This window comes from Dicentrarchus labrax, unplaced genomic scaffold (assembly GCF_905237075.1).
Source record: "Dicentrarchus labrax unplaced genomic scaffold, dlabrax2021, whole genome shotgun sequence".
Classification (NCBI taxonomy): Eukaryota; Metazoa; Chordata; class Actinopteri; family Moronidae; genus Dicentrarchus; species Dicentrarchus labrax.
In genome coordinates, this window is record NW_026136720.1 from 24,888,769 (window position 1) to 24,912,883 (window position 24,115).

Sequence of the window (24,115 nt, forward strand, 5' to 3'; positions counted from 1 at the left end):
GAAAAGACCCCCCCTCCTTTTTTTTTTTTCCCAGAATTTACATTTATTATGTGGGCTAATCACTGGTGGCTGGAGGCAGTGTGGGAAATGTGATTAGTGTGTGAGTTCTAATTAAGTCTGTGAAGCCTCACACACTGGCAGACAGGCTTGGGGAGCTGCACGCTTAGATCACACACACACACACACACACACACACACACACACACACACACACACACACATGCACAGACATGCATTTCGCGTGCATACAAAAATCTGAGAGTTCACATACATGGATGTGGAGTGGATTAAACACACACACACACACACGAAGTGTACTGTAAAGCATGATGATGTAACAACAAAACACAATCTGCATCTCTCTCATCTTTCCCCTCTCTCTCTCTCTCTCACACACACACACACACACACACACACACACACACACACACACACACACACACACACACATCACTCTCTCCACTGCAGTACTATCACACAACTACATCAAGCTTGGAAGCATAGCGCGCGCACACACACACACACGCAGGGACGCTGACTCAGTTGGATACTGTCGGTGGCAGTGCGCCCCCAGCGGTGGTGCAGCGGTGCTGCCGCTCCGGCGCCGGGGTTAAAAAGCGGCGGGCGGCGCGCAGGGGCCACAGTGTGGGGTGTGTTTGAACAAGAGGCACAGAAAACTTAGAAGCGGATTTTGTCTGGCGTCTGATCTGCAGCAGCATCCGTCGAGAGCATCATGGCAAACAAACCACAGCAGCCTCCTCACCTCCACCTGGCCGAGGTCACTGCGTCCCAGTTCCTCGACATTTGGAAACATTTCGACGCTGACGGTAAGACACTTTCCTTAATTCCTAAAAGTTATTTAAAACTCACAGTTCATGAAAGATAACTCAGTTTTATGTCAGTGCTGTAAAATGCAGCCGACTGAGTGAAGGTTTTCTCTCTTTTCTTTGAGTGACTATAACGCATCCTCCTGCAAACCTAAAACCGTTATAAAGACAGACAATGTCACTGTGCACAAAAGTTTGTCGTTTTTCGCATTAAAACAATTTAGGAGACTTAGGAAGAGAAAAAAATACCATAATGCTATATATGGGTTTGTAAAATAAATTTTGCGTTGAATTTAAAGGGACTGTTAACCCTCTTTAACTAGTGATAATATTCTGTCTTCTGGCGGTCCTAGATTAATAAAGTAGCCAAAAGGAGCATTTCTATATTTTTGAGGAGCTGATATCAGACCAGATATTTTGGATGTGCAGAATTCCTAAGAAGCTTAAAAAAGTGAGGACCACTCCCGACATCAGGTTGTATAATTTTATTTCATTATTTCATGTTGATGTAAATACACAGATCCAGATCCATTATGTCTCGTGTAAAGCAAACGTTATTCTATGAAAAGAGACTGTATACTGAGATATCCTGCATGATCTCCATCTCTCCAGTGAGCCCTGAGTGGTCTGTAAACTGTATGCACCGCGCATGAAACGGCTAGTAAATGGAAGTTTGAAGGATGAAGCCTTTATTCTTGTGTGAGTTAAGCTCTATGAGCGCACTGTGCGCTCCCAGAGAGCTCCTCTCACGGTGCATGGGGTACACCCTGACGTTGGAATTTTCCAATAATGAAGGAATTTGATTGAAAAGCGCAATTAAAGTGTTATTTCGCAATCAATACATTATTTAATTAGGCGTTTCAGTGGGTTACAGTACGCTATCATCATCGACAGCTTGGATGTTACCTATAAGTAATTGGCTCTGACTTATGCTCCTTGTATTGATCTCCGTTTCCAATCAAAAAGTGGCTCATCAATAAGTGCAGTCTGTCAGTCTGTAAGTCACCCAGTATAAAAAAATTGATTTATGTGATATTGATATAAAATAACAACATAAAATTTCCCCATGTGCTAATTTGTTCAAGGACACCCCTCTCCTAAACCACTCACACACACACACACACACACACACACACACACACACACACACACACACAGAGGCTGTTTCTTCCCCAGTCTGAATCTTGATCAGTGCCTTTTCTTCTTGCATCCGTCCTCTGTTTGTCTGCGTTGAGATTTAGTCAGTTCAGTCTCATTCTGCAAATATCTGTGTATATGTGTGTGTGTGTGTGTGTGTGTGTGTGTGTGTGTGTAGTGTGTGGCAGTGTGACAGTATGAACTTTTTTTTATTCCCAACACATTCATTCAGGCACTATGTTGCTGCTGTCACGAAATCCTCATCAGTCTAATTATGGAAATGTTCATACTTAAATTCCACTTAAGGTCTGCAGACTCCTCTGTGGATTAAGGACATTCTGTGAGCTGATGAAAAACAAGTCCATGTCAGTCTGAAAAGGAGACCATTTTTTTGTTTCCTTAACTTTGAGAGTCAGACTGGGACATATAAGTGACCACTCTCCTGGCTGAAACTGGTCGTTATTCAGCAGAAAGCCCCCAGTCTCACTTGTTCAGTCAGCTTTCTTGAGATGTCCAGAATACAAGTATGGCGAGTATGTTGCACCTATTTGTTTTACACACCTGCTCCTGGGAATTCACTGGGAAGTTCATGCGAGCTGTTTTGACGCCTGCACATGTGCTGCAACTTATTCCACAGGGAAATCAAGGTGGAATGAGGAGTTAGGTGGGGTGGGGTCGGAGGCGCTCAGCAGCTCAGAGCCAGTGTGCAAAAAGGTTGTCATATCAGTTATTTTACTCTTTTGGCCTGGTTATAGATATCCATCTTGTACCAGGCAGGTCTTTAAGTCCTACTGTGGAGGTATTTTACATATTGTGCTTTGAAAGGAGCCACTTTGCAAATCAAATACAACCAGTGTGCATCAACAGATTTGGCTACAGGGTTTGATTTCTGCTCTCATTACTGGGAGTGTCTTCTGGCTCGGCAGAAAGAAGGGAGAGCTAATTTGTTTGCTCAGATTGAGTAAACATCTCTGAGTTGCAGATAAAAATACACAGGAGGCGATGCACCCGGAGATGATGAAACCACATATTCCCCTGTTGGGCCAGGCTCAAGTCTCATCTGGGTTGCATCTCTCACAGCTTCTCCGCTCTGCGTCCCTCTCATCTTTCTCTGCTGTCTCTGTCAGGCCTTTTCAATTCACTTCAAAGCTGAGAAAGGAAACAACTGCAGTTCCTTTTGCTAATTATAGAGCATTTGCTGTCAATTATTTTGATTAACCTGGATATGGAAATTTGGAATATGAAGCAAAATCCACCTCCTGAACTGACCCAGCTGTGATCTCAATACAAAATATTTGAATAGACAGGGCTGCACTCTCCTTTGAAAGGCAAATGCACTTTATATAGGCTTTAAATATGCACTTAGGTGGCACAGCTGCCCACTTTGAGAGTTTTCCTGTGTTGGGGTTGAATTTTAGCCGTCTTTACCAGCGTCTCCTGGGACTATAAAGGCCCAGTATTCGAAAGAGTGTGTATTTGCCATAAAAGTGTTTTTTTTTAAGCTTTTTATCTCACTGGTTGGTGCAAGCATTGAGTGCTTGTGCAGAAGGACCAACGCATGTGAAAGTAAGTTAGTATGAGGGCTCTCATTATGTCATAATAAAACTTGTTATTTGACATTTAAATTGAATGATCTGGAAGTGAGCTGAAGTCTGCCATAAAATGAATCCGCTGGCAGGGATTTCTTTCTTTCTTTTTTTTTTTTTTACATCTGCACACTTATATAGCATCATTGATGTTCAGTGTCACAGAGGAGTATGTGTTCACTTGATGCTGGATTTGGCAGTTTAATGCATGATGGACACTGTAATTAGGCTGCAGCACATTAAGCATGATTTCATAGAAAAAACCATAGGGTACTTTAAGCATATTGTGGTGGCTTGTGTGCTTAAAGCATAAAGTACTTATCCTGCCTGCACATAGGCACAGTACAAACAGATGCTCCCTTATGCACAAATATAATTGGGTGTATGGAATTATTGAATGTGTGACAGCGTTCCTGCATAATCTATTCATAAATCTATTTTTATTGTCATTTTATGCCATTCGCCTTGTAGTTAATCACATCTTACTCTGTTTAATTATCAAGCAGGCCATTTCTCTCCAGAGTGCTAAATGTCAATAAGACCCACAGGAGGGAGGCTCGATAGCAACGAGGCATTTTACTGTCCCACTTATTGAAAAGGCAGGGCTTGTATTCATGAGTTTTGATAACATCACTAAGGCATGCCCACACACACACACACACACACACACATTTCCATGGATAGAACAAAGACGCTAAGATGTTGGTTGGATAGGGAAAGGGAGTTAGAGAGAAGATGACAGAGAGAGACGGCGAGTTAGAGGGAGAGGAGAGGAAGTGGATGGCATAATAATCTTTGTTAGAGTTTAATGAGGCAGCTCTGCCTTCCAGGGTTTTATTGAAGCAGCTAGTCACATCGTTTGGAGCCATCTGTCCAGCCATTCAGCATGCTTGTTGATAGAATATTGGCAAGGGTTTACAGACTACCTGGGTGAAGCAGGCATGCTCATTTGTCCTCTGAATAACTACTGCCAGAGCAACAGAATACCAGGAGTAAGGAAAAGATAAGATAAGAAAAGAAGAAAAAAAAACTTTGTTGTCCACAAACTAAATTCATCATGACAGAATCCAGAATAATGTGATAGGCATCATCTCAGTATAAGGACCGTTAACTTTTATCTGTCAAAATGATTGACAGCATGCAGCAAAAGGATAGTACGAAGCTTCAGTTCCTTATGAGAAAATATCATCACTTTTTCAAGTCTATCTTTATAAACACAAATTCAGGGTGAAATTGTCACACTTCACTTTTATCCATATTTCGTCCCATTTGCCAAACTCCCCTGCTGAAGGCAGTATTGATCTCTGTGGAATAAAAGAAGCTGCCTGTGGATCATCACCTTCAAAATCCTAGAAAAGCAATTTTCCATATATAGCTTCTCCTTGCTTACAACCCCCGTGAACACACAGTCTTTGAGGAGTGATCAGTTTGCATCGTGTCAGTCAATAGCCTAATCTATTGAGCCAGAGGGGAAGGAAGAGAGTTACTGGTAAAAGGCTCATGTTTGAATCAATACCGAGGCAAAACCGAGCCATGCTGCGATCTGTTTGAAACTGTGACACTGTGACCACATCTGGGCTGATGAGCTTTTTGCATGTCAGCAATACTGAAAAAAGCCCTTTGGGGTGATAACATGTTGTTTTGGTCTGTCTGCCTCCCAGGTAATGGCTACATTGAGGGGAAGGAGCTGGAGAACTTCTTCAGGGAGTTGGAGATGGCCCGGAGAGGAGCAGGGGTGGTGAGTTCAAGGACCAGAGATGAATCACAGATAATGTATACTGACCACTTGGGTTTTACTTGTACTGAGTATGTTACTTATGTAATGTTTTCTAGGACCCTTCAAACCCCACATTCAGAGAAAAGATGAAGGAGTTCATGCAGAAGTTCGACAAGAACAAAGATGGACGAATTGAGATGTCAGAGGTAAGGCCTTGGAGGTGCTTGAAGTTTGGAAATCAGCGGTTTTCATTAAAGGAATAATTTGACATTTTGCTTTCTTATTGCTTTCTTACTGAGAGTTAGATAAGAACATTAATGCCACTTGTGGTTTTTACACTTGCTATTTTGATAGGCTAGATTAAACAAATGAGACATAACATGTTACTTTGTGAGTTTTATAGGTGCTGGGAGATTTTTGTTACCTGTGAACAGAGTTACGCTACCTTTTGTCCCCTGGCTTCCAGTGTTTTATCTAAGCTAAGCTAACCGGCTGCTGGCCAAGTATGGTTCATACTTAAAGGGCCAGTGTGTAGGATTTAGTGGCATCTAGCTGTGAAGTTGCATATTGCAACCAGCTGAATACCACTCACCTTCCAAGCAGGTAGGAGGTTTGGTTTGTCCGTTCTGGGCTTCTGTAGAAACATGGCCGTTCAACATTGCGGTCTCCATAAAAGAGGACCCACTCGGGGTGCCCGGTTAGTTCAGTTGGTAGAGCTGGTGAACCATATACAGAGTTGCTGCAGCGGCCCGGGTTTGAATCCCACCTGGGGCCCTTTGCTGCTTGTCATCCCCTCTCTCTCCACCCACCTTTCCTGTCTATCTACAGCTGTCTCTATCAATAAAGCCAACAAAAAAAATAAACTTAAAATCCCTTTGTAGATGAAAACTGCTTATTTAAGGTAACAAAAACACAACAATTCTTATTTTCAGGTGATTATACACTAATGAAATCTTATCTAATAGATTCCAAAATGTTACACACTGGACCATTAACACACAGCAATCTTCACTAACTCTCAGTATGAAAGCAACATGCATTTCCTAAACTATTCTGTTCTTTAAAATTTGGAAGAGAAGGAAGGAAACTAAATAGCTTATAGTCACATTTTTGGTACAAAAAGGGACAGGTGTTTATTTCACTGAAATGTGTCTCAAACCCAAAACCTACTACAGAAAAGGTCTGGGTTCTCTGCTTTCTATGGAAGGTGAGTAAAAGTTGCAAAAAGAAAAAGCTAAGCTAATTCATGGAGCCAGAGGGGAATACATTACAAGTGAGATGCTTCAGAGGCCTGGTCAATACTCCAATCGATGCATAAATACAGTCTTTATGATATGGAGTGTCAGTTTGGGATATTGCTTTCCCTCGATTTTACAATTTTCAGGGCCGGGATTTGAAAGAGATGCAAGGAGAGCTTCTGCAATATCAATAATCCACCACTCACATGGAAAATCTGCAAATACATTTTTGTTTCATTTGTTGATGAAAATCAGGTGTAAAGGCTTTGTCTGAACATCCAAAAGCGTGATTTTCAAAAATAATTCAAAGTTAGGCATAACCGGGCTTCTGAGGTCATGGCTCTCTATTATTGATGTCAGAGTTGCCCATTTGAGGCTCCCCACTCCTGCTTATCATCCCCACCATCTTGTGTTCTAACCACTCCCATTATCCTGTCATTTCTCTTTCTAGCTGGCCCAGATTCTCCCAACTGAAGAGAACTTCTTGCTCTGCTTCAGACAGTTTGTCAGCTCCAGTGCTGAGTTTATGGCGGTAAGAGTGTGTTTCTGAGTGTGTGTGAATTTTAATGCAAAGCTGCTGTCTTCTCTTAAAAACTCTGTCGTTTGATCAGTTCTGTACATGACTTTTTGTACTATGGCTTCTTGTTCACTAAGAAATGCCATTAGTCGGGACATACTTACTTAACCAACCATACACTATAGACAGAGGCAGTCAGCCGTGGAGGGGAGACAGCCTGCATGTTCTCATTTCTACCTACCAGCAAATTTCACAGATTAGTTCTTCGTGTATGGTTGAAGGTGTACTAATTAGTGAAATAAACTGGAGTAGTCTGGAAAGAGAACCACAGACTCTATGCCTCCACTGCACACAGCAGTTGTATTACAAATAAAGCAAGCAAAAGTCAAACAATGCACTTGAAAGAGTACAAAAAAGTAAATCCCTTTAGTAAAGTTTGAAAGGAGGTGTGAAGAGTTTAAAATGGTGCTGCTTTTATTCAACATTTTGGTTACAGTGATACAATAAACAAGTTTGCCTGAAAAGGATTGAGCTAATTTTATGTGACCTGTTAGTCTCAGTTAATTACTTAGGCAATATGTAAATGTCTCTGCTGGTCTATGCAGAGAGGTGAAGTTATGGGTGGTTTTGGGTAACCGTGAGGTTTGCAGAGGAACTGACATGCACACAATTCCCAAATCCTGATGTGCAATACGGACATGAACTGTTCAATTGATTTAACTTCTGTCGAGAGGCGGGTTTAAAACGGAAATAATAATGAATAAGTTCATACCTAAAAACTTTACAAGTACTAAATAAACATCTATGTGAATGTTTCTGAATTCCCCCCATGCACATGTGCCTGAAGTGGCATGTTTCACACTGAAATCCCCATTGGTAGAACTGGAAAACTTTGGCATCCCTTTGGCGCATTATTTGAAGGCATTGCCACTTATATGAGATACTAGATACTGAATACTGAAAATCTGCAGTAACATTACAGAAAGAAATCAGGTGCTTAGCTGTTCTTTAGCTTTACTGAGGCTAGTCAGGAACAGCTAGCTTACCTTAACCAGAAGACAAAGTCCAGATCAGCGATAGAAGACAGTTACCCCACTGGAAACTAGTAGAATATTTTCTGTATGTATGTCTGTTTGTTACAAGTTGCCAGCAAAATCTCACTGGAAATAAAGTCTGTTCTGTTACAGTATAAAAGCCAAGTTGTGTGTTTAAGAAACCATTTATAAAAATTCCCAAGTATGGTATAAATAAGTTTAGTGCTGCTGTGAATTATGAATAATGAATGATTGTAGGAGTAACAAAAGCCTTCACCAAGATGTGTGTTGAAAGGTACTAGAAAAAGGAAATAATTTATTCCACAAAATACTGTCAGAAGATAAGAAAATGGCAGATTTTGTGTTAGATCTGCTGCAAGGAAAGAAAAAGGCCAATTAGAAACCAATTACATGTGGGGAAGAGGCTGTCCTTGTCTCCTGTGTCATAGCGGAAAGGAATGATGAAACGATAGAAGGAGGATGAGTGAAAGAGAAGGCGTGTAGAGAGAAGGATACAAAGGGCAAACGAAGAGAATGCAGGAAGAGATAGGACGTAAATGAAACGTCGATGGGAAGTTGTGAGCCTGAGTTTGAGAACATAAAACAAGAGAGGAGGATTAATCAGTCTTTTTCGAAGGGTGCAGGGCGGAGAGGTTTTTAAAGGGTTAGAATGAGGAAGCAGAACCTTCTATTTTCAGAGTCATATATAATGGATAACACCACTGTAGCTCCTCTCTGCAGAGCCCAGAGGAGGAGCAGAGGGGGAGGAGGAGGAGGAGAGGGAGAAGGGGGAAGGCCATCCATCTTTGATAAGGAGCCCTTCTTTGGACAGGGACAGCTGCTAGATTAAAGCATTCATTAAAATGACTTTCTCTCCCTCCCTCATTTCTCTCTCTGTCTCTCGTTGCCCTCTGCTCTGTACGCGGGCGAACGGGATTGTATTGAAAACTGTGTGATTACAGTGATGGTGCGGGCTTTTGTGGTCGTCCCCTCTGGAACGATTTCTGCCCTGTACAAGAGGAAAATCAAACTCTTGGTGCAGTTAAAGAGCAAGCTGGGGTTCGATCAGTGAGGATTTATGTAAATTACTCTGGAGAAGACACTCTTCTCCACTCTTTGTGCTTTGTGCATCAGTGCTGAAAAACGGTTTTCAAGCCGATATGTCTTTTGTTCTGTTGATTTATTTTAGGCATGGCGGCGATATGATACAGATCGCAGTGGCTACATTGAAGCAAATGAACTGAAGGTAAGTTGTAAATATGTGATTCTCAGTGATAAAGCATATTGTAACTTATTCATGGAAATGGCTTTTATGTAATATTTCTCAGTATATCTACATCTACATCCCAAAGACTAGCATCACATGCAATGCCTATAATTATAAATATTACAAATACTTTTGTTTTATTTATTCATCTGCTTACATGGTCAAACTTATTCTTATTTTGTTATGTCTTTTGTTTTTTTCTCCCCCTCCCCCAAAAACACACATTCAAATGCACATTAACACACTTACACATGCTCACTAACAGACCACCTACCCCAAACTGTAACTATCAGACAGTTGTACTATAGCTAGTAGCCATATGAGTATCTACTTAAATGACCCCTGCCTTTTCCTATGATCATTTACATTTTATTTACATATATTTGAAGCCCTGTAATAGTTGTGTTTTTCTGTTTTTGAGTTCCCCTCAATGTATTCCCCATACTTGAGTGTAAAAGTGTAGACAAAACTTAAAACTATAAACTAGATGTCATGATGTTTTGCACCAATAAAAATGGAAAGAAAGAGAGAAAAACAGTCCTCTACAGTTTTTGTTTTGCAATCAGTACTGATTCTGTGTGCTGAAAGGAAGTTTCCAGATAGTTTAGCTTTCTTGCAGAGAGTTAGATGTTACCTCTCATGTCTGTACGCTAAATATAATGCTAGAGCCAGCAGATAATTAGCTTAGCTTAGCTTAAAGCAGGGGTAACTCCCATCAGCACCTCCACTAGATGCCTGTGAACTTGCGGAAGTCCTCCGTGTCTGGCCACTTGTTGCTACAAAATAGTACCTTGCACGCTTCCTGTAAAACCACAACTTGTCATTTTTACATTTCTGGATTAAACAAATCATATGTTGTGCTAGTTTGTGAACTTCAGATGTGCAAAGAGGCAGATTTTGTTACCCAAGATAAACTTATTTAGCGTATAAATATGACAGTGGTATCAATCTTTCCAGGGCACAAAGACCGATGTAAAATCGCAGTCTAATAGAAGAAAATATAGGAAATATATAGAAAACTATACACAAGGAGGTAGTAATAGGACAGCATCATATAAGCATGCATCAAACAGGCTATGCAAAAGCAGTTGCAATTCTCTAATGATGGGTAAAGGTCCACAAAACAAAATGCAGTGTAAATCCAAAAAGATTCATCGTATACAGTTTAATACACATTAATAGCACATCAATCCCAGTCAACCACAATATAGATATGCAGAATATAGATAGATTGTATTTTAATGCATTGAAATAGAATTGATCATTTAAAAAGACCTTTTTTCTACACACCTCTCTATACTCTCCTGGTTCACTGCATCTGGTAGAGAGACACATCAACAGTGTAAAGCACCAAAAACAAACAAAAATGGAAGAAAATCTGTAGATGAAAACCTCTCATTCTAAGGTAACAAAAACACATATTCAGGTGATTATACACTAATAAACACATACCTATGAATATTATATTCCATTTCTGCCAATAGATCCTCCCAAATGTTACACACTGGACCTTTAATCTTATGCTGCCTCAGTGTTCAGTGAGGTAAGTTTTTAGGTTGCCTTTCCAGTATAGGCGAGGCCATATGGGCATTTGATCATATAATTAACGTTCTTGGTGTTGCATTTGATGACACCTTTTACTTTGAGCTCTTTACTGGAGTGGGTGTGACTAAAAAAGTCACACTTAGAGGTGAAGTTACATTGTACTTATAATCATGTGCATCTAGAATTGCCATCAGGAACCTTGTGCAGACCTTTCTCCTTTGTGCCCCCCTTCAGTGGTATTTTTTTTCTAGAACCTGAATACTTTTGCCTGGATGTGCACACACTTGATCCCTTTTCTGAAGTGGTATCAATCAGCTAACGCTCAGCAAAAGAGCGAATAAGGATATATCCAGAAATGTCTAACTATTCCTTTAAAGCCCTCAAAACATCTGTAGGAAATATTGAATATAGGACATTCAAAGAAACTGCTAAGTAAAGATAAGAAACAGATATACTGAACACAACCCAAGTTGTAGCCATCAAGAGGCCTATTAAGTGACATATTAGTTAAAAACTTGATCAACATTTCAAAATGTTTCGACACTGGTTTATTTTGATTTGTGCGAGCATATGAGCGAGCAAAGCCAGGCAGCAGCTTTGACGGAGGAGAGTTAAGTGGCTACACAGGGAATTCCCCAATGACCATGAGTGTGTTTTTCAGGTGAGGATTCAGATGCAAAAAGCTTTGCAGATTGCACAAATGTTATTCACTTCAACACTTCTTGGAAATGTTGTGTCAAATGATATAAAAGGAAGTGCTCCTGGGGAGGAAAGCATTAATGGGGTCAGTGATTATGCGTCACCTACAGATCAGGCTGCTTTGGTTGTCATGGCGTCACATTTCTTCCAGCTGACCAGGTGCAGATGAGTTACTCAGGTGTGGCCTTTTGATAGCAGATGAGATCGCAGGCAGCAGACATGTGTCTCACCTCATGACTGTGAGCAAAGGTTGAAAATATCTGAATACAACGACTTCTGTACTGTAACAAATTATGTATAAAATACTTTTAGGATGATTGTACTAGAGTACCTTCATTCTAAATGACTACATTTTAACTGCACTACATGTCAGTGGGAAATTTACTTTTTACTGCATCACATTTACATTTACCTGATGGCTGTAGTTACTCTTAACTCTGCAGATAAAGATTTTAAATACAAAACCCAGGATACATTAATAAAATACCATTGATAGCATGGTTCTATCTCACCATCCTTTACTTCTTTCTGTCTTTATGTTTTTCCCACCCTCCTACTTTCTTTTATCTTTCCTTCAGTGTATCTTTCATTATTTTAACCTTTCCTTTATATTTTCCTTTCTTGAATTGTTCCTCTTTTCCTTTATCAGTCCTATCTAAAAACATGGAAATCCCCAAAACTGGAGAAACTAACCTTTGCTCTCTACCATAACTCCACTACCATTGCTTTTACTTTGGATACTTGAGTACATGTTACTGCTACTACTTCTTTACACAGCTTTTACTTAGTGTCAGTTGTGTGAGGGAGGAGATTGCTGTTTTGTATTAGAAGTTTCTGAATATTAAAAGAGGATTTCAGAATATGAAACTGATACTGATAAACAGATGAATAAGTCTCTAAAATCTATGACCTCTGTTGGTTGCATTGAATCTTCAGCTGCATATTTTATGCCCAAGCTCTTGCATAGCTGTATTGAGTATGTACTCCTGCATGTTCTTCCTCACTTCTTTTTTATGTGTCTCTGTCTTCAGGGCTTTCTGTCAGACCTGCTGGAGAAGGCTAACAGACACTATGATGACCAGAAGCTCCAGGAGTACACACAGACTATCGTAAGACTCACTCTTAAACACACTTATGCACACGCACAGTTATCACTACTCTGTTGAGCTAAACCTGATGCTGCTCAGTATCAGAAACACAAAAGTCATCGTTTTCATTTTTATTGATTTCCACCAAAAATGCATTGATTTTTAAAAGCAAGCCAGTCAGTTTAAAGTTTCAATGTTGTGTTCCTTGCTACAAGAAGACACTGTTCACCTGTAGTAAACAAGGTCCTGTCTCAGCTTTCAGTAACCATAAACCATGGAAAATAATAGGGAGAAAACACAAATAAAACACATAGTGATTTTCTATCAGTCTCTCAAAGTAATTTTAAAAAATCTAGAAATGGCTAAACAAAAATAAAAAGTAAAATCTTGTTAACGCCAGCAAATCCTACAGAAACACTGTGAGCCGTGTGCACTGTTTATGAAAGGTGTATTTCTATTGTCCATCTGGCCTGGAGGACCTCGGAGACCTTTCGTGCCGGTGGCAGCAGCGCTGTGCGGCTGAGTGGTCGTGACCCCTCATGTCCTGCAGGTTGTGTGTTTACAGCCCAGATGTGCTAACATCTGCTTCTTCCAGGAAGCCCCAAAGCTGACCTGACCTGATTTGCTGAAGCAGTTTCCTTAACACGCTCATAGACATACATGTTTTTATGGTTTCTTTATACCTTTTTTACAGATTTGGTAAAATGATAATTGAGGGAATACAGCAGGTGGTAGAAATTTGTCAAAATAATTCCCACTAAATGATGACATAGGTACCAATATCATACATACACTGTTGTAGAGGATTTGCTGTAGTGATTCCTGTGCTAGGAATATCCTATGCTAATGGAAATTCTCTAGCGAACATTAGAACTTACAGCAAAAGTAAATGATGTTTTTAATAAATCTGCAAGCTTCACAGTAAAATAACAGCTCAGTCTTCTTAAATTGGCTATTGTGAGTAGCATAGTAATAGCATATATCACACAACTGTTCCCTAATCCCTAATGTATACCTTTCATAAAACCAAATTAATGCTTTCATACCAAATATATTTGCACCAACACTGTACAAAGGTCCATCATTAGCTTTTCTTTGTGAGAAATCTAAATCTAATTTTACTCTTAACTCTGCCCTAAAAGAGAGAACCTTTAGGTTATTATTCTGTAAAAAATTCCCCATCAGCTGCATTGACAGTCCCTTTACTGCCCCCCTGGTAAACATCTAGAACTATGAAAAAAGGTGTGGATTTATGATAAAGGTAGAAACTTTATGGCTGTCCATTCTATTTCTCAGTCAATGAAATTCATGGAACCACATTTGCCTTCATCTTGACAGCATATACCTATAAAAAACCTCGCTTTCATTCTCTCTCTCCTCTGTCCCTTCCTATCTCTGTTCTGCTTCCACTTTGTAGCTCAGGATGTTTGATCTGAATGGAGATGGGAAGTTGGGCCTGTCAGAGATGGCAAGGTAATGTGCAATTTTACTTGCTTCTGTTCCCTATAGAAATGTTGGAACACATTGCCTGCTGATGTTCACCGTCATCGGATTTGAATCATTTAACACTTTTTATGTCCACTAATAATGGCCCTCTCTCCCACAGGCTTCTCCCAGTCCAGGAGAACTTCCTACTCAAATTTGAGGTATGGAACAAACATGGTGCATAACAAAATGTTCATCAAATGGGTATATTATACACAATTAATGTTACTAAACTACTTATACAGGAGTTTTGTCTTACTGTGACTTTGTCTGTTTGTCAATTTGTTGCCTGGTAATCAGAATTAAACCTTGTTTTTACAGGGTGTCAAGTTGACCACTGAGCAGTTCAATGCCATCTTCACATACTACGACAAGGTAGGGTTGTCGACTTCTTTCATACACACACACACACACACACACACCAAACACTGACTGAGGTCTGGCCCAACTTCTGGGTTAACTTCTCTTCCATTCGCTTTCAGTCGTCAAGGCATTTTGGCACAGGCAGTTTCTTTCAGCTGTCGTACTGGAAAACTATGATGCTCCTGGGATATTCTGTCTACGTATTCTGAGTTAAATTGGTATCTCCTAGAATGCTAGAACACTTCATCATTCATATTTAATTAGAAACAGTTAGCTGAAGTTATTTTGTTTGTAACAACTACATCCCCCATGAGTCATAGCCACGGGAACTATTAAAACATCATGGGAGCTGTTGTTTGGTTAATATAATAAGGTGTGTTTGTAGATACAAATTTAATTTAGCCGAGGCTAGTGGAGAAGAAGCTAGCTTGAAAAGAGGCTAGGGACTCTGAGTCAGGTAGGTTTGTTCGTGCATAACAGTGTACTGTAGTTGAAAGTTAATGTGCTAATGTGGCGAGAGGACTCGTGTATAAATGTGTATAGTACATTTACAATAAGAACAAATTGTAACATTGCACACATTGCAAAAAATAGACTAGACTCTTGAGTCAAGCTGTCTGGATGACTCAGCGCTGTTTGTTTTGGAGTTTCCCTTTTGTTAAAATCATAAATATGCAAATTCCTTGTTTTGTACCTAGGGCGCTCCCCAACTACCTAGGGAAATGAGTGAGGCTCGGCACACCTGTCCCTTTGTAAACAGCTCAGGGTGGTTGAGCAGTGGTTCAGTTAATGGCCACCTTTTCCACATTAGCAGTAGATTGGTGGGGAGGGACTACAGGGAGTGATATGATACAAGACAGACGGGAGCAGAGCACATTTACAGGCGAGAGTTGCGCATTGCACATCTGTTAAATCATTTTTCTTATTTATGATATCTTGTGAGTTTCTGTCAGCCTGGGGGACCAGCCATAATCTAGGTATCTATAAGGAGGCTGACTCACTTTTTGAGGAAATAAACAACTCAGCAGCAGCAGTCTCATTTGTATGGGCTAAATGCTATTGTTAGTTAGTGATATACATTCTAATTGAACTTAATGACACATTTGCTGTCTATCTACTAAGACATTTATAGTCTGCTTGGAAAAATAATGCATGTCTGACATTTTTTTCTGCCAAAAATGTCCACATTAATACCCTAAAAAAACCTCTACTACCTCATTAAAAGTTCCAGAATCTATAAATATGCAAATTTTGTTAATTTCTAAAGTTTTCTTGTTAGACACAAGATGTCTCCAATTTCACTGAAGTTCATTCTCAGTGGATGTGCACTGGTGACTTTCTACATCACACTGTACAAGTTGATACTGAACCAGGTTTGACTTCCAAACAGTTTGTGATGTCACAAATCATGCTCATAGGCCCCACCCCTTAAAATCTGATTCTTCTAGTGTCAAACTTGCACATACATCATTCTGCACAGTAATGGTCAAACATCCAGCTGTAGGAAGAGGAAGAAAAACATAATTATAATAAGTATAATAATACATACACCCAAATGTTTAGACTAAAATCAAAATTGAATTTTTAGTAAAAAATGTGCTTCTTCTGTATTTGTAAAGTTGCAAAGTTTTAAAATGGTAGCAATGGTGTCAGTGTAAGTGACATTGCCAAACAAAATGGCAAACATAACAAAATGGCACAGTGCATTTAGCACAGGGGGTGGGGGGTGGAGGGTTGCGTGCATGTTCATGTCTTGCATTGGACTGAAGCTAGCACTCTGTCTATCTCACTTGCAGAGGACAGGGTTGAACGTTCAATTATAGATGAGCCACTGCGGTCCATTCATGTAGACTCTCTCTGCGAATGGAGCACTACCATTTATGTGTGTAATTAGTTTCATCATTTTGTTATGAGCTCAGCCCCTGCAGCTGAAACACTGGCAGCGGCTGTCACTGGCACTGAGAGATGGTGGGCAGGGCAAAGTGTGTCGGGTCAGCTGAACACTAACATGGCTCACAGTGCTACAGCCCCAAACTGCGCGAGGCCTTGAAAATGTCAAAAAAGCAAAATGGCACGCAACTTAGACTGACTGATACCTGATGTCGCTCTGCTTTCCCAACACTCTGCAGAGTCGTGGGTCTTCAGCCTTAAAGTGAAAATAAATTGAATTCACACTTTATTCCCAAGATCTAGGACACTTCAGTCTTTGCAAACATCAAAGAGCATCTCCAAAAGTGAAAAATAAGACTGGCAAGCCACTCAGCTCTGAAGTCATCTTGAGACCGAGCCTAGATGAACAGAACATGGTTTTGTGCCTCATGCCAAGGGAACATTTCCAACAGTTTGGACTTATTTTTTGGACCCAAGCTCTAAACACTACTGTGAGACATAACTCATTAATTAGCAAAGTGGCTCTATATTGACTGTACAGCTAACCCCCTTTACAGAGTTGTGAATGGGAAGTCTTGTCTAAATCATCATTCATGAATGGCCATTTGGCCGGTGCATTCACGACAGCTGCCATAAAATATTGAATGAAGTTGAGCAGCAGAGCAGGGAATAAACATAGCTGTGGCACACTGTTTGGAAAGGAATTCAGGATTTGTCGATGAAAGATAATACAATCAGGTGTGAACAGGAAGCTAAATGTTGTTCAGCTGTAGTTTAAATGTCTAGAGATCATCCCAATGATCCCCCCTTTCCCTCCAGTCCGTTCTGAATGTTTCTGTCAACCTTTTTCAGGATGGGAATGGCTACATTGATGAGCAGGAGTTGGACGCCCTGCTACGAGACCTTTACCAGAAAAACAAAAAGGTGAGATGGGGGCTTTGGTTAAAGGTTTACAGGCTATGGTATACCAGCATAATGTGGCCTGGCTGGTGACTTGGAACAAGATACGATTTCTGTCTGCTCCACTCAGCTGCTTACTTCCTGTGCATTCTGTACATACCATGTATCAGAACAGATGACAACAATATGTGTGTGTATATGTATGTATTTTAAACATAACTCTTCGATATAACATGCTATGCTTGAATGGCAGCGTCACAATAATAGAAGTAGTAAACATGCCAAGTGAACAAGCTGCATGTGCTGAAGAAGCTTTATTGATACCATGAAATGTTCCAAGCGTATTAACTGCCTATTATCCCCATTCAGGATGTGTATATTGGTGCAAGCCTTGACTGAAAGCTTGTCAAACCACGGGCACAATCTCAGGATGAGATGAAGGTGCATTTGTGTCTTTGGTTGGGATGATATCACTGAAGTCCTCCGTCTTGTTGTCAGGATGAGGCCAGACAATGAATACAGGGCAAGGGGCTGCTGACATTGTGAGGAGAACATTAAATCACACACTACTATAACAATGTCCCAACAGACACAATAAACTCTTGTGTGGTCCTGATGTGATGATGACTAGCTCTACACTTCATTACCATAGTAGTGCTGCTTATTTAACACAGCTTCTTCAGTACATCTGGCTGCTTGGTGAGAGTGCTGACTTTTAGCCTGGAACATATAGCAATTTTAATCTTTTAGCATTATATAATATATGTAGGCAAGGCATGGTTTTTATTTTTCTGCGACTATCCGATTAATGAAAAGTGCGTCAACTAAGACTCTTCTCAGTGACTAACGAGTAAGTCTACTATTAGGGGTCAGACCTAAAAATAACAAAGAATTTCAACTGACAAACTCACTCTTTTTCATGCCTCCCTTTCTCTCATTCAGGAGGTGGACTTGAAAAACCTGTCAGGCTACAAGCAGAGCATCATGAGCCTGTCTGATGGAGGGAAGCTCTACCGTGGCGAGCTGGAAATTGTCCTCTGCAGGGAGCCAATTGCCTGACTCTTCCTCCTCTCTTGTTGTATATCTTCATTTTCTCTGCCTGCCCCGCCCTGCTCTCCTGTGACCACACCCACTTTCTGCTGCCTGGCAACATATACCAGGTGCATGTGCCAGACACCCCCCGCCCCACCCCATCATTGCCCCAACCCCTCCCCAAAGTTACAACTTCAGAATGAATGATAAGTGCACTGTCAGCACACACAGCTCTTCTTCCTTGAACCCTTATTTTCTGCAATCTGACCTCTCGATCCTAACCATGACCTGTCTGATACCTCTAGCTTTTCACCTTCTCAACTCTCCCCGATGTCCTTAACTATTTCTGACCTCATCCCTACCCATGCTGTGCCTGACATGCAACTCCTGACCAAAAGCCCAAACCCATTATTCCACAGAAATGACCCTTTGACCTGAACCTTGACCCCGGCTTCAATGATCCCTCCGTTCCTTCGCTCTTCCATCTTTGCATTAGATACAATATATAGTCAATCAAAACTGCAGACAGCTGTGTTTGAATTTGTCTAATTTATAGTCTGTGATGGAACTGGTATTGATTGTTCCACCTCTATTTGTCCTGAAGCCCTCTTGTTCCATTGCCATAATATGATTTACATTTTCAATGTTTGTTTTTGGCTGATTCTGTCAATTGAAAATATTAATAAACTGTACTTAAGATAAGTTTTGTATGAACATGATTTTGTTGAAGTGCCACTGGTGGTTATGCCTTGATGAAAAAGATTCCTTCCTGGACTTTCTCATTCCTTACAGTCTAAATATTTCAACCATCATGCAGTGCTGTGCCACTCTCTCAAAGTTACATTTCCCAATGACTTTTGGTTTGCTGACCTTCTGCATACCAACCTATTTATTTTATCAAGGCCTCCCAGCTTTAAACTGCTCCCTCACCTTCAATCCACTAGTGTAAGCAAAAAGGATTAAGGATGGATGCAGTCACAACGAGAGCAAGTTGGTGTACAATTTAAAGATATAGTAAAGTAAGCTGTTGTTGGTTTCCCGTGTTGAGCATCTTAACACCAGAGCTTCTGGTGCTCCCCCTGGAAATGTATTGCTGAGTGTGCATTGGAATCAAAAAGATGACAGAAATAATGTCTGTTTTGCTGTAGCACTGACTCAGACAGCTTTATTTGCAGCATGATGTCTCTCTCCCAGTTGCATAATGAAAAGGACTGAAGAAACAAGCAGAGTGATATTGCTGAGTTTGCACTGCAAGACACTGGCTGTGTTTTCCCCTCTTGTGAATGAAATGAGGTGGCATAACGAAACACTTCTCCCCTCACTTTGAGTTGCTGATAGCAATCCTGAAGTGCTCCAAAGACAAAAGCTGACCTATAGTTTCAGTTAACATCCCTCGGTTTCCAATGGATTTACAGATTATCTTCAGCCATTCACTTGTTCCTTGGGAAGTATATTGAATTAAAGTTTAATTGTCCAAAAGATTAAACATTTAAGCTTTAATAGACCCAGATATTAAAATGAATTTCAATAACATTACAATTTTAATTGGGAAACACTATAAAGTGGGTATGAAATACTAGATGTCGTAAGCACAGTTTACAAGATAGATTCCCACTCTAAATTACTTACAGGTTTAACACCTGTAAGTAATTTAAGTTAAAATGTTCAATCAAGTGTAGCTCCATCTTGTCCTAGAGTAGTCTGACTCACCGGATGTAGACTGTAGGAATAAGCATGCCATTGGCTGCAAGTTTTACGCAGCATTCTCGTCCCCTTCCTCTGCGTGTTACTGTTTTCAAAATCCCCTTTGCCGCAGCAAACAACCACCTCTGAGCTGGCATCCTACACACTGAAAATGGCAGGTTACCCTAAAGCCTTACCTGGTCACTAATGGTACAAATGTAAACAAGCTAGCAGCTGTTACCTTTTATTTAGCTGGGGATTAGCCACAATGCTAGCCAACCACATGCAAATGGTCCAGCAAAACAGGTTTCTTTTCAAGACTATTTTACCACAGCAACAATGAATTGCTAAAACAAACAATTTTAAGATGAAATAATATCCAACTTGTATTTTTCTTAATATTTTAAAATATTTTTTTTATCTCATAGTCTCCATCCACTTTAATTTGGACTTTAATTTGGAAAGTGGTAATCCACTCACAGTAGTATTTGAACTGCGTTGAGATAGTTTAACAAAAATTACCACAGCAACAGAATTGCTAAAACAAACAAAAGATGTTTCCAAAAAGTATGACATGTTCCATATTTGGTGGCCTATTCACACAAGCACATTTTCCATCGTACACATCCACCTTAACTTAACTGCACTGGCTTAAAACTAACCAGATTTTTTTCATAAATGACCAAAGCAAATCTAAAAGGGAGATAATCAGATCTGACATCACCTCAACAGAAACCATGGTGTGTCTCAGAAGCTTTAAAGGCCAATAGTAACATGATTGCAGAGGGTATTACACAAAGACTGCAATAAAATATAACTACAAAATGTAACCTCATCAATGATCAAAACTGACAACCAAAAAATTGGGCTAAAATTCCAGTGGTGCATCGGAGTTCTTGATCTTTTCCAGCTGAATCCAGGGTGCGAGGTTTTCCCAGCTCCTCAGCTGAGATGTTACTCCTGAGATAGTAGGACAGGACATGATATTTCTCGTAAAGCCCCTGTAATTGAGTTGACATGCTTTTAAAGCAATCTGAATAATACAGCAAGCAGTGTGGAGCTGGTGCAAACCCACATCAATTAATCAGAAGCATTTAAATCTTTATATGACATGCAGCTGCACAAGAAAAATGTGCATATCACTAAAATTGCAATAAGAATTTAGCTGATAAGAAGTCCTATGTATTCGTATGTTTTAAAGTGAGACTAACTTTTACTGAACGTAGTGGACACAAGTGACAGTTACAGGAAAATGCAATGCTAACAATAGCTGATATAAGCTACAGGAAGGTTGTAGCAGTAAAATCATCCAGGAGTTTTGCTTGTATGACTTTTGCATGAAATGCTACAATGTAGCACAAGTCGAGAAGAGTCATAAAGTCATCAAGCTGACTGGATAATGTGAGAGAATATCAATCTGAAGTTTGTAGCTAATATTAGCCATCAGTCATTGCAAGTAAGACTGTGACAGCAAAACTCCTGAGTATCGAGTTGAGCCAAGGGTGTGTTTATGAATAAAAGTTTATAACAAGAATGAGATCTTTCAGAAGTTGCATAGTCTCACTGCGAAGAACAACTAAAAAGTAAAATGCAGTACTTGGGAATTGCTTTTTTGAATGCTATTCAAATACAGAGCTATATGAATTGTATCATGGTATATTTTCTTGTGTATCACATGAAATTATGTTTTGTTATTTAGGTTAAGCATTCATAAATCTGCACACAGTCAGCCAGCTGCCACATGCACATCCTTTTCCTCAGCCTGCCCTTGCACACACCTGCTTTGTGAGAAAGACTAGCAAAACTAACAGCAGCACATTTCTCCCTCTGAAACATATTTATGCACTATCTCGCTCTTTTTGACAAAGTGAGATCTTTAATTACCGTTTAGTAGTGAAGTATAAAGATGACTCAGCTGTTGTCGTCAGACTTTCAAACACGGGGGAGAGGGCTTTGAAAAAAAATCTTCAGGGAGTGGGTGCACTGGTGTGGGAATAATTTCTTACAACTGCACATCATTAAAAAAGTAGTTGCTGAAAAGAGGCACATCTAATTAAACATTTTTGCTGAAGATGCAGTCATTGAGAGATTGGACAACTGTAGATACCTCAGTGCCACGCTTGATAAGTCTCTCTCCAACAATATTGTATCAGTCATCCAGAAGTAAAGAAACTGCCTCCACACATTCTGTACTTTCTGAATCAACAGAGAAAGTCACGCTTACTTCTTAATATACACACTTCTGTAGTTCACTTATAAAGAATTCTCACTTGCTCCAGTTTTCTAAGACGCCCATCAACTGTGAGTGGTAACCTGCATGGGACTGCAGGAGGAGTCTGAACTAAAAGCATTTGCAGAAGGAAAGAAGCATCTACAATCCCTGGACGCATTCTTACTAAGCTGCCTTCTGCTACCAACTGGGAGTCGATTTTACATTTAAAGTCAAACAGATGCAGGATGAACTTTGTTCTTTAACTATAAATCTGCTCAGATGAGAAAATGACAAACTAAAACTACATACTTTATTTGACAAAAAGATAAATATAAAACGTGTTTTCATACAGCATGTTATACGGACAATGGGCAAAACACAATATTAAGAGTATGGCAAAATATTATGTTGCATCATACTGTAATAAGGCTACTGTGACATCTCATCCTCTTCCTTTACCATTTGTTTTTAGCCACACTAGTGCTGTGGCTCCAGGGATGGCACTGTCAGTTGATTGGTCCAGCACTTTGATCCAGGCTGAAATATCTCAACAACTATGGGATGGATTATCATGAGATCTTATTCTGACATTCATGGTTCCCAGTCAGATGATTATTCCGACAGGCTTTGATGATCCCCTGACGTCTCCTGAAGCACCACCATTAAGTTGACTTTTGTGGTTCTGAGTGAAATGTTTCTGCAATTGTCTATTCATTATTTCTACAAAAGTCTATACTCCTCTACATTTGCTGGTAATATGTTAGATTTCTGATGAACATTTTCCTGTTGAACTAAATCTGCATGTGACTTGAAATGTTGTGTGTTGCGCTTTATCTAATGCCCTCTAACTATTTCTCAAACTCTTTAACAGTGGTCAAGGAGAATCACACCCATTTTTAGAATTTGTACTATTGAGCACAAAGGTTCATTCTTGACCTTGGAAATAGTATTCTGAAAATCTTAACTCAGTGTCCAGTCCCTATCTTTCCCCAGGAGCTTTCAACTGCAACTTGTTTGAGTTATTTCTTTTTCTGATTTGCACTATTTTCTCTCCTCTCCTGCCAGACTGAATTTTCCTCAGGGCAATAAACAGCACTGAACATGAAATCATGTTCAGGGTTTCACATGATGAGGGCAAGCACTCATCCAGGTTATTGAAAACAGTATTTACAATGAGCAAACTCAATAAGGGAATACCTGAGTAGAATAACCAAAGCATACTGCACGTAAAACACTTAATCTACATCACTGTGATAAAGCAATGTGATAAAGACTGTAGGCAGTCAACTACACTCCCTGTATGCAGGAGAGAGAGAGAGAGAGAGAGAGAGAAGAGAATGTGAATATAAGAGGATAACAGCCATGATTTATTCATTGACGAAAGGAACCCTGGTATTTTATTTATGATCTCTTTAAATATAGCTCATGTGAATTAAATAAGTGATTGAAAATGGATGTTCCAACCTACATTCTTGTGTATCCCACACACCCAGGCACATACACACACTGAACACATGCATGTGCACACACGTACACAGTATGTCACATGTTAATACAAAGCAAACTCATACTGCAGGTGGATTGACTGCTACTGAAACATTTGACCTATCTATAACAATTCATCAAAGTTCATTGCGAATAAAAAGACGAATTCTCAGGGGAAAAAAGCTCCCAGCATTTGGTCTAGAGGCTTTAAATCATTATAAATAGCAGGTTGGCCAAATGAGGTCTACATGTCACCAGGAGAAATGTCTCTTCTGGCTCATTGCTCACTTCATCACAACAAGTCTGGTTCTCTGTTGAGCTGTCACAAAATGTTTTTTTATGCTTGTGTCAAACAAAAACTATTTAAATTATTTTGTGTTTGACAGTTGGGGAAAAATGTATATTGGCAG

General features: G+C 39.9%; 1 protein-coding gene across 1 annotated transcript; it reads left to right on the forward strand.

The window, feature by feature from the left end:
• Window positions 1–625: 625 nt before the first annotated feature.
• Window positions 626–19,027, forward strand: calb2a (calbindin 2a). The gene is made up of 11 exons (XM_051382428.1): window positions 626–827; window positions 5,212–5,288; window positions 5,384–5,473; window positions 6,957–7,037; window positions 9,246–9,302; window positions 12,599–12,676; window positions 14,073–14,128; window positions 14,262–14,301; window positions 14,462–14,515; window positions 17,246–17,317; window positions 18,236–19,027. The coding sequence occupies exons 1-11, from the start codon at window positions 734–736 to the stop codon at window positions 18,350–18,352; spliced, it is 816 nt and encodes a 271-aa protein (XP_051238388.1). The 5' UTR covers window positions 626–733; the 3' UTR covers window positions 18,353–19,027.
• The last annotated feature ends 5,088 nt before the right edge of the window (window positions 19,028–24,115 follow it).

What these genes read in the sequence shown, in the direction of transcription:
- calb2a (XM_051382428.1), top strand. Translation starts at nt 734, where the DNA reads ATGGCAAACAAACCACAGCAGCCTCCTCACCTCCACCTGGCCGAGGTC. An exon ending in GAAACATTTCGACGCTGACG is followed by an intron (nt 828 to 5,211) that starts GTAAGACACTTT and finishes TCTGCCTCCCAG; the next exon opens with GTAATGGCTACATTGAGGGG. An exon ending in AGGAGTACACACAGACTATC is followed by an intron (nt 12,677 to 14,072) that starts GTAAGACTCACT and finishes TCCACTTTGTAG; the next exon opens with CTCAGGATGTTTGATCTGAA.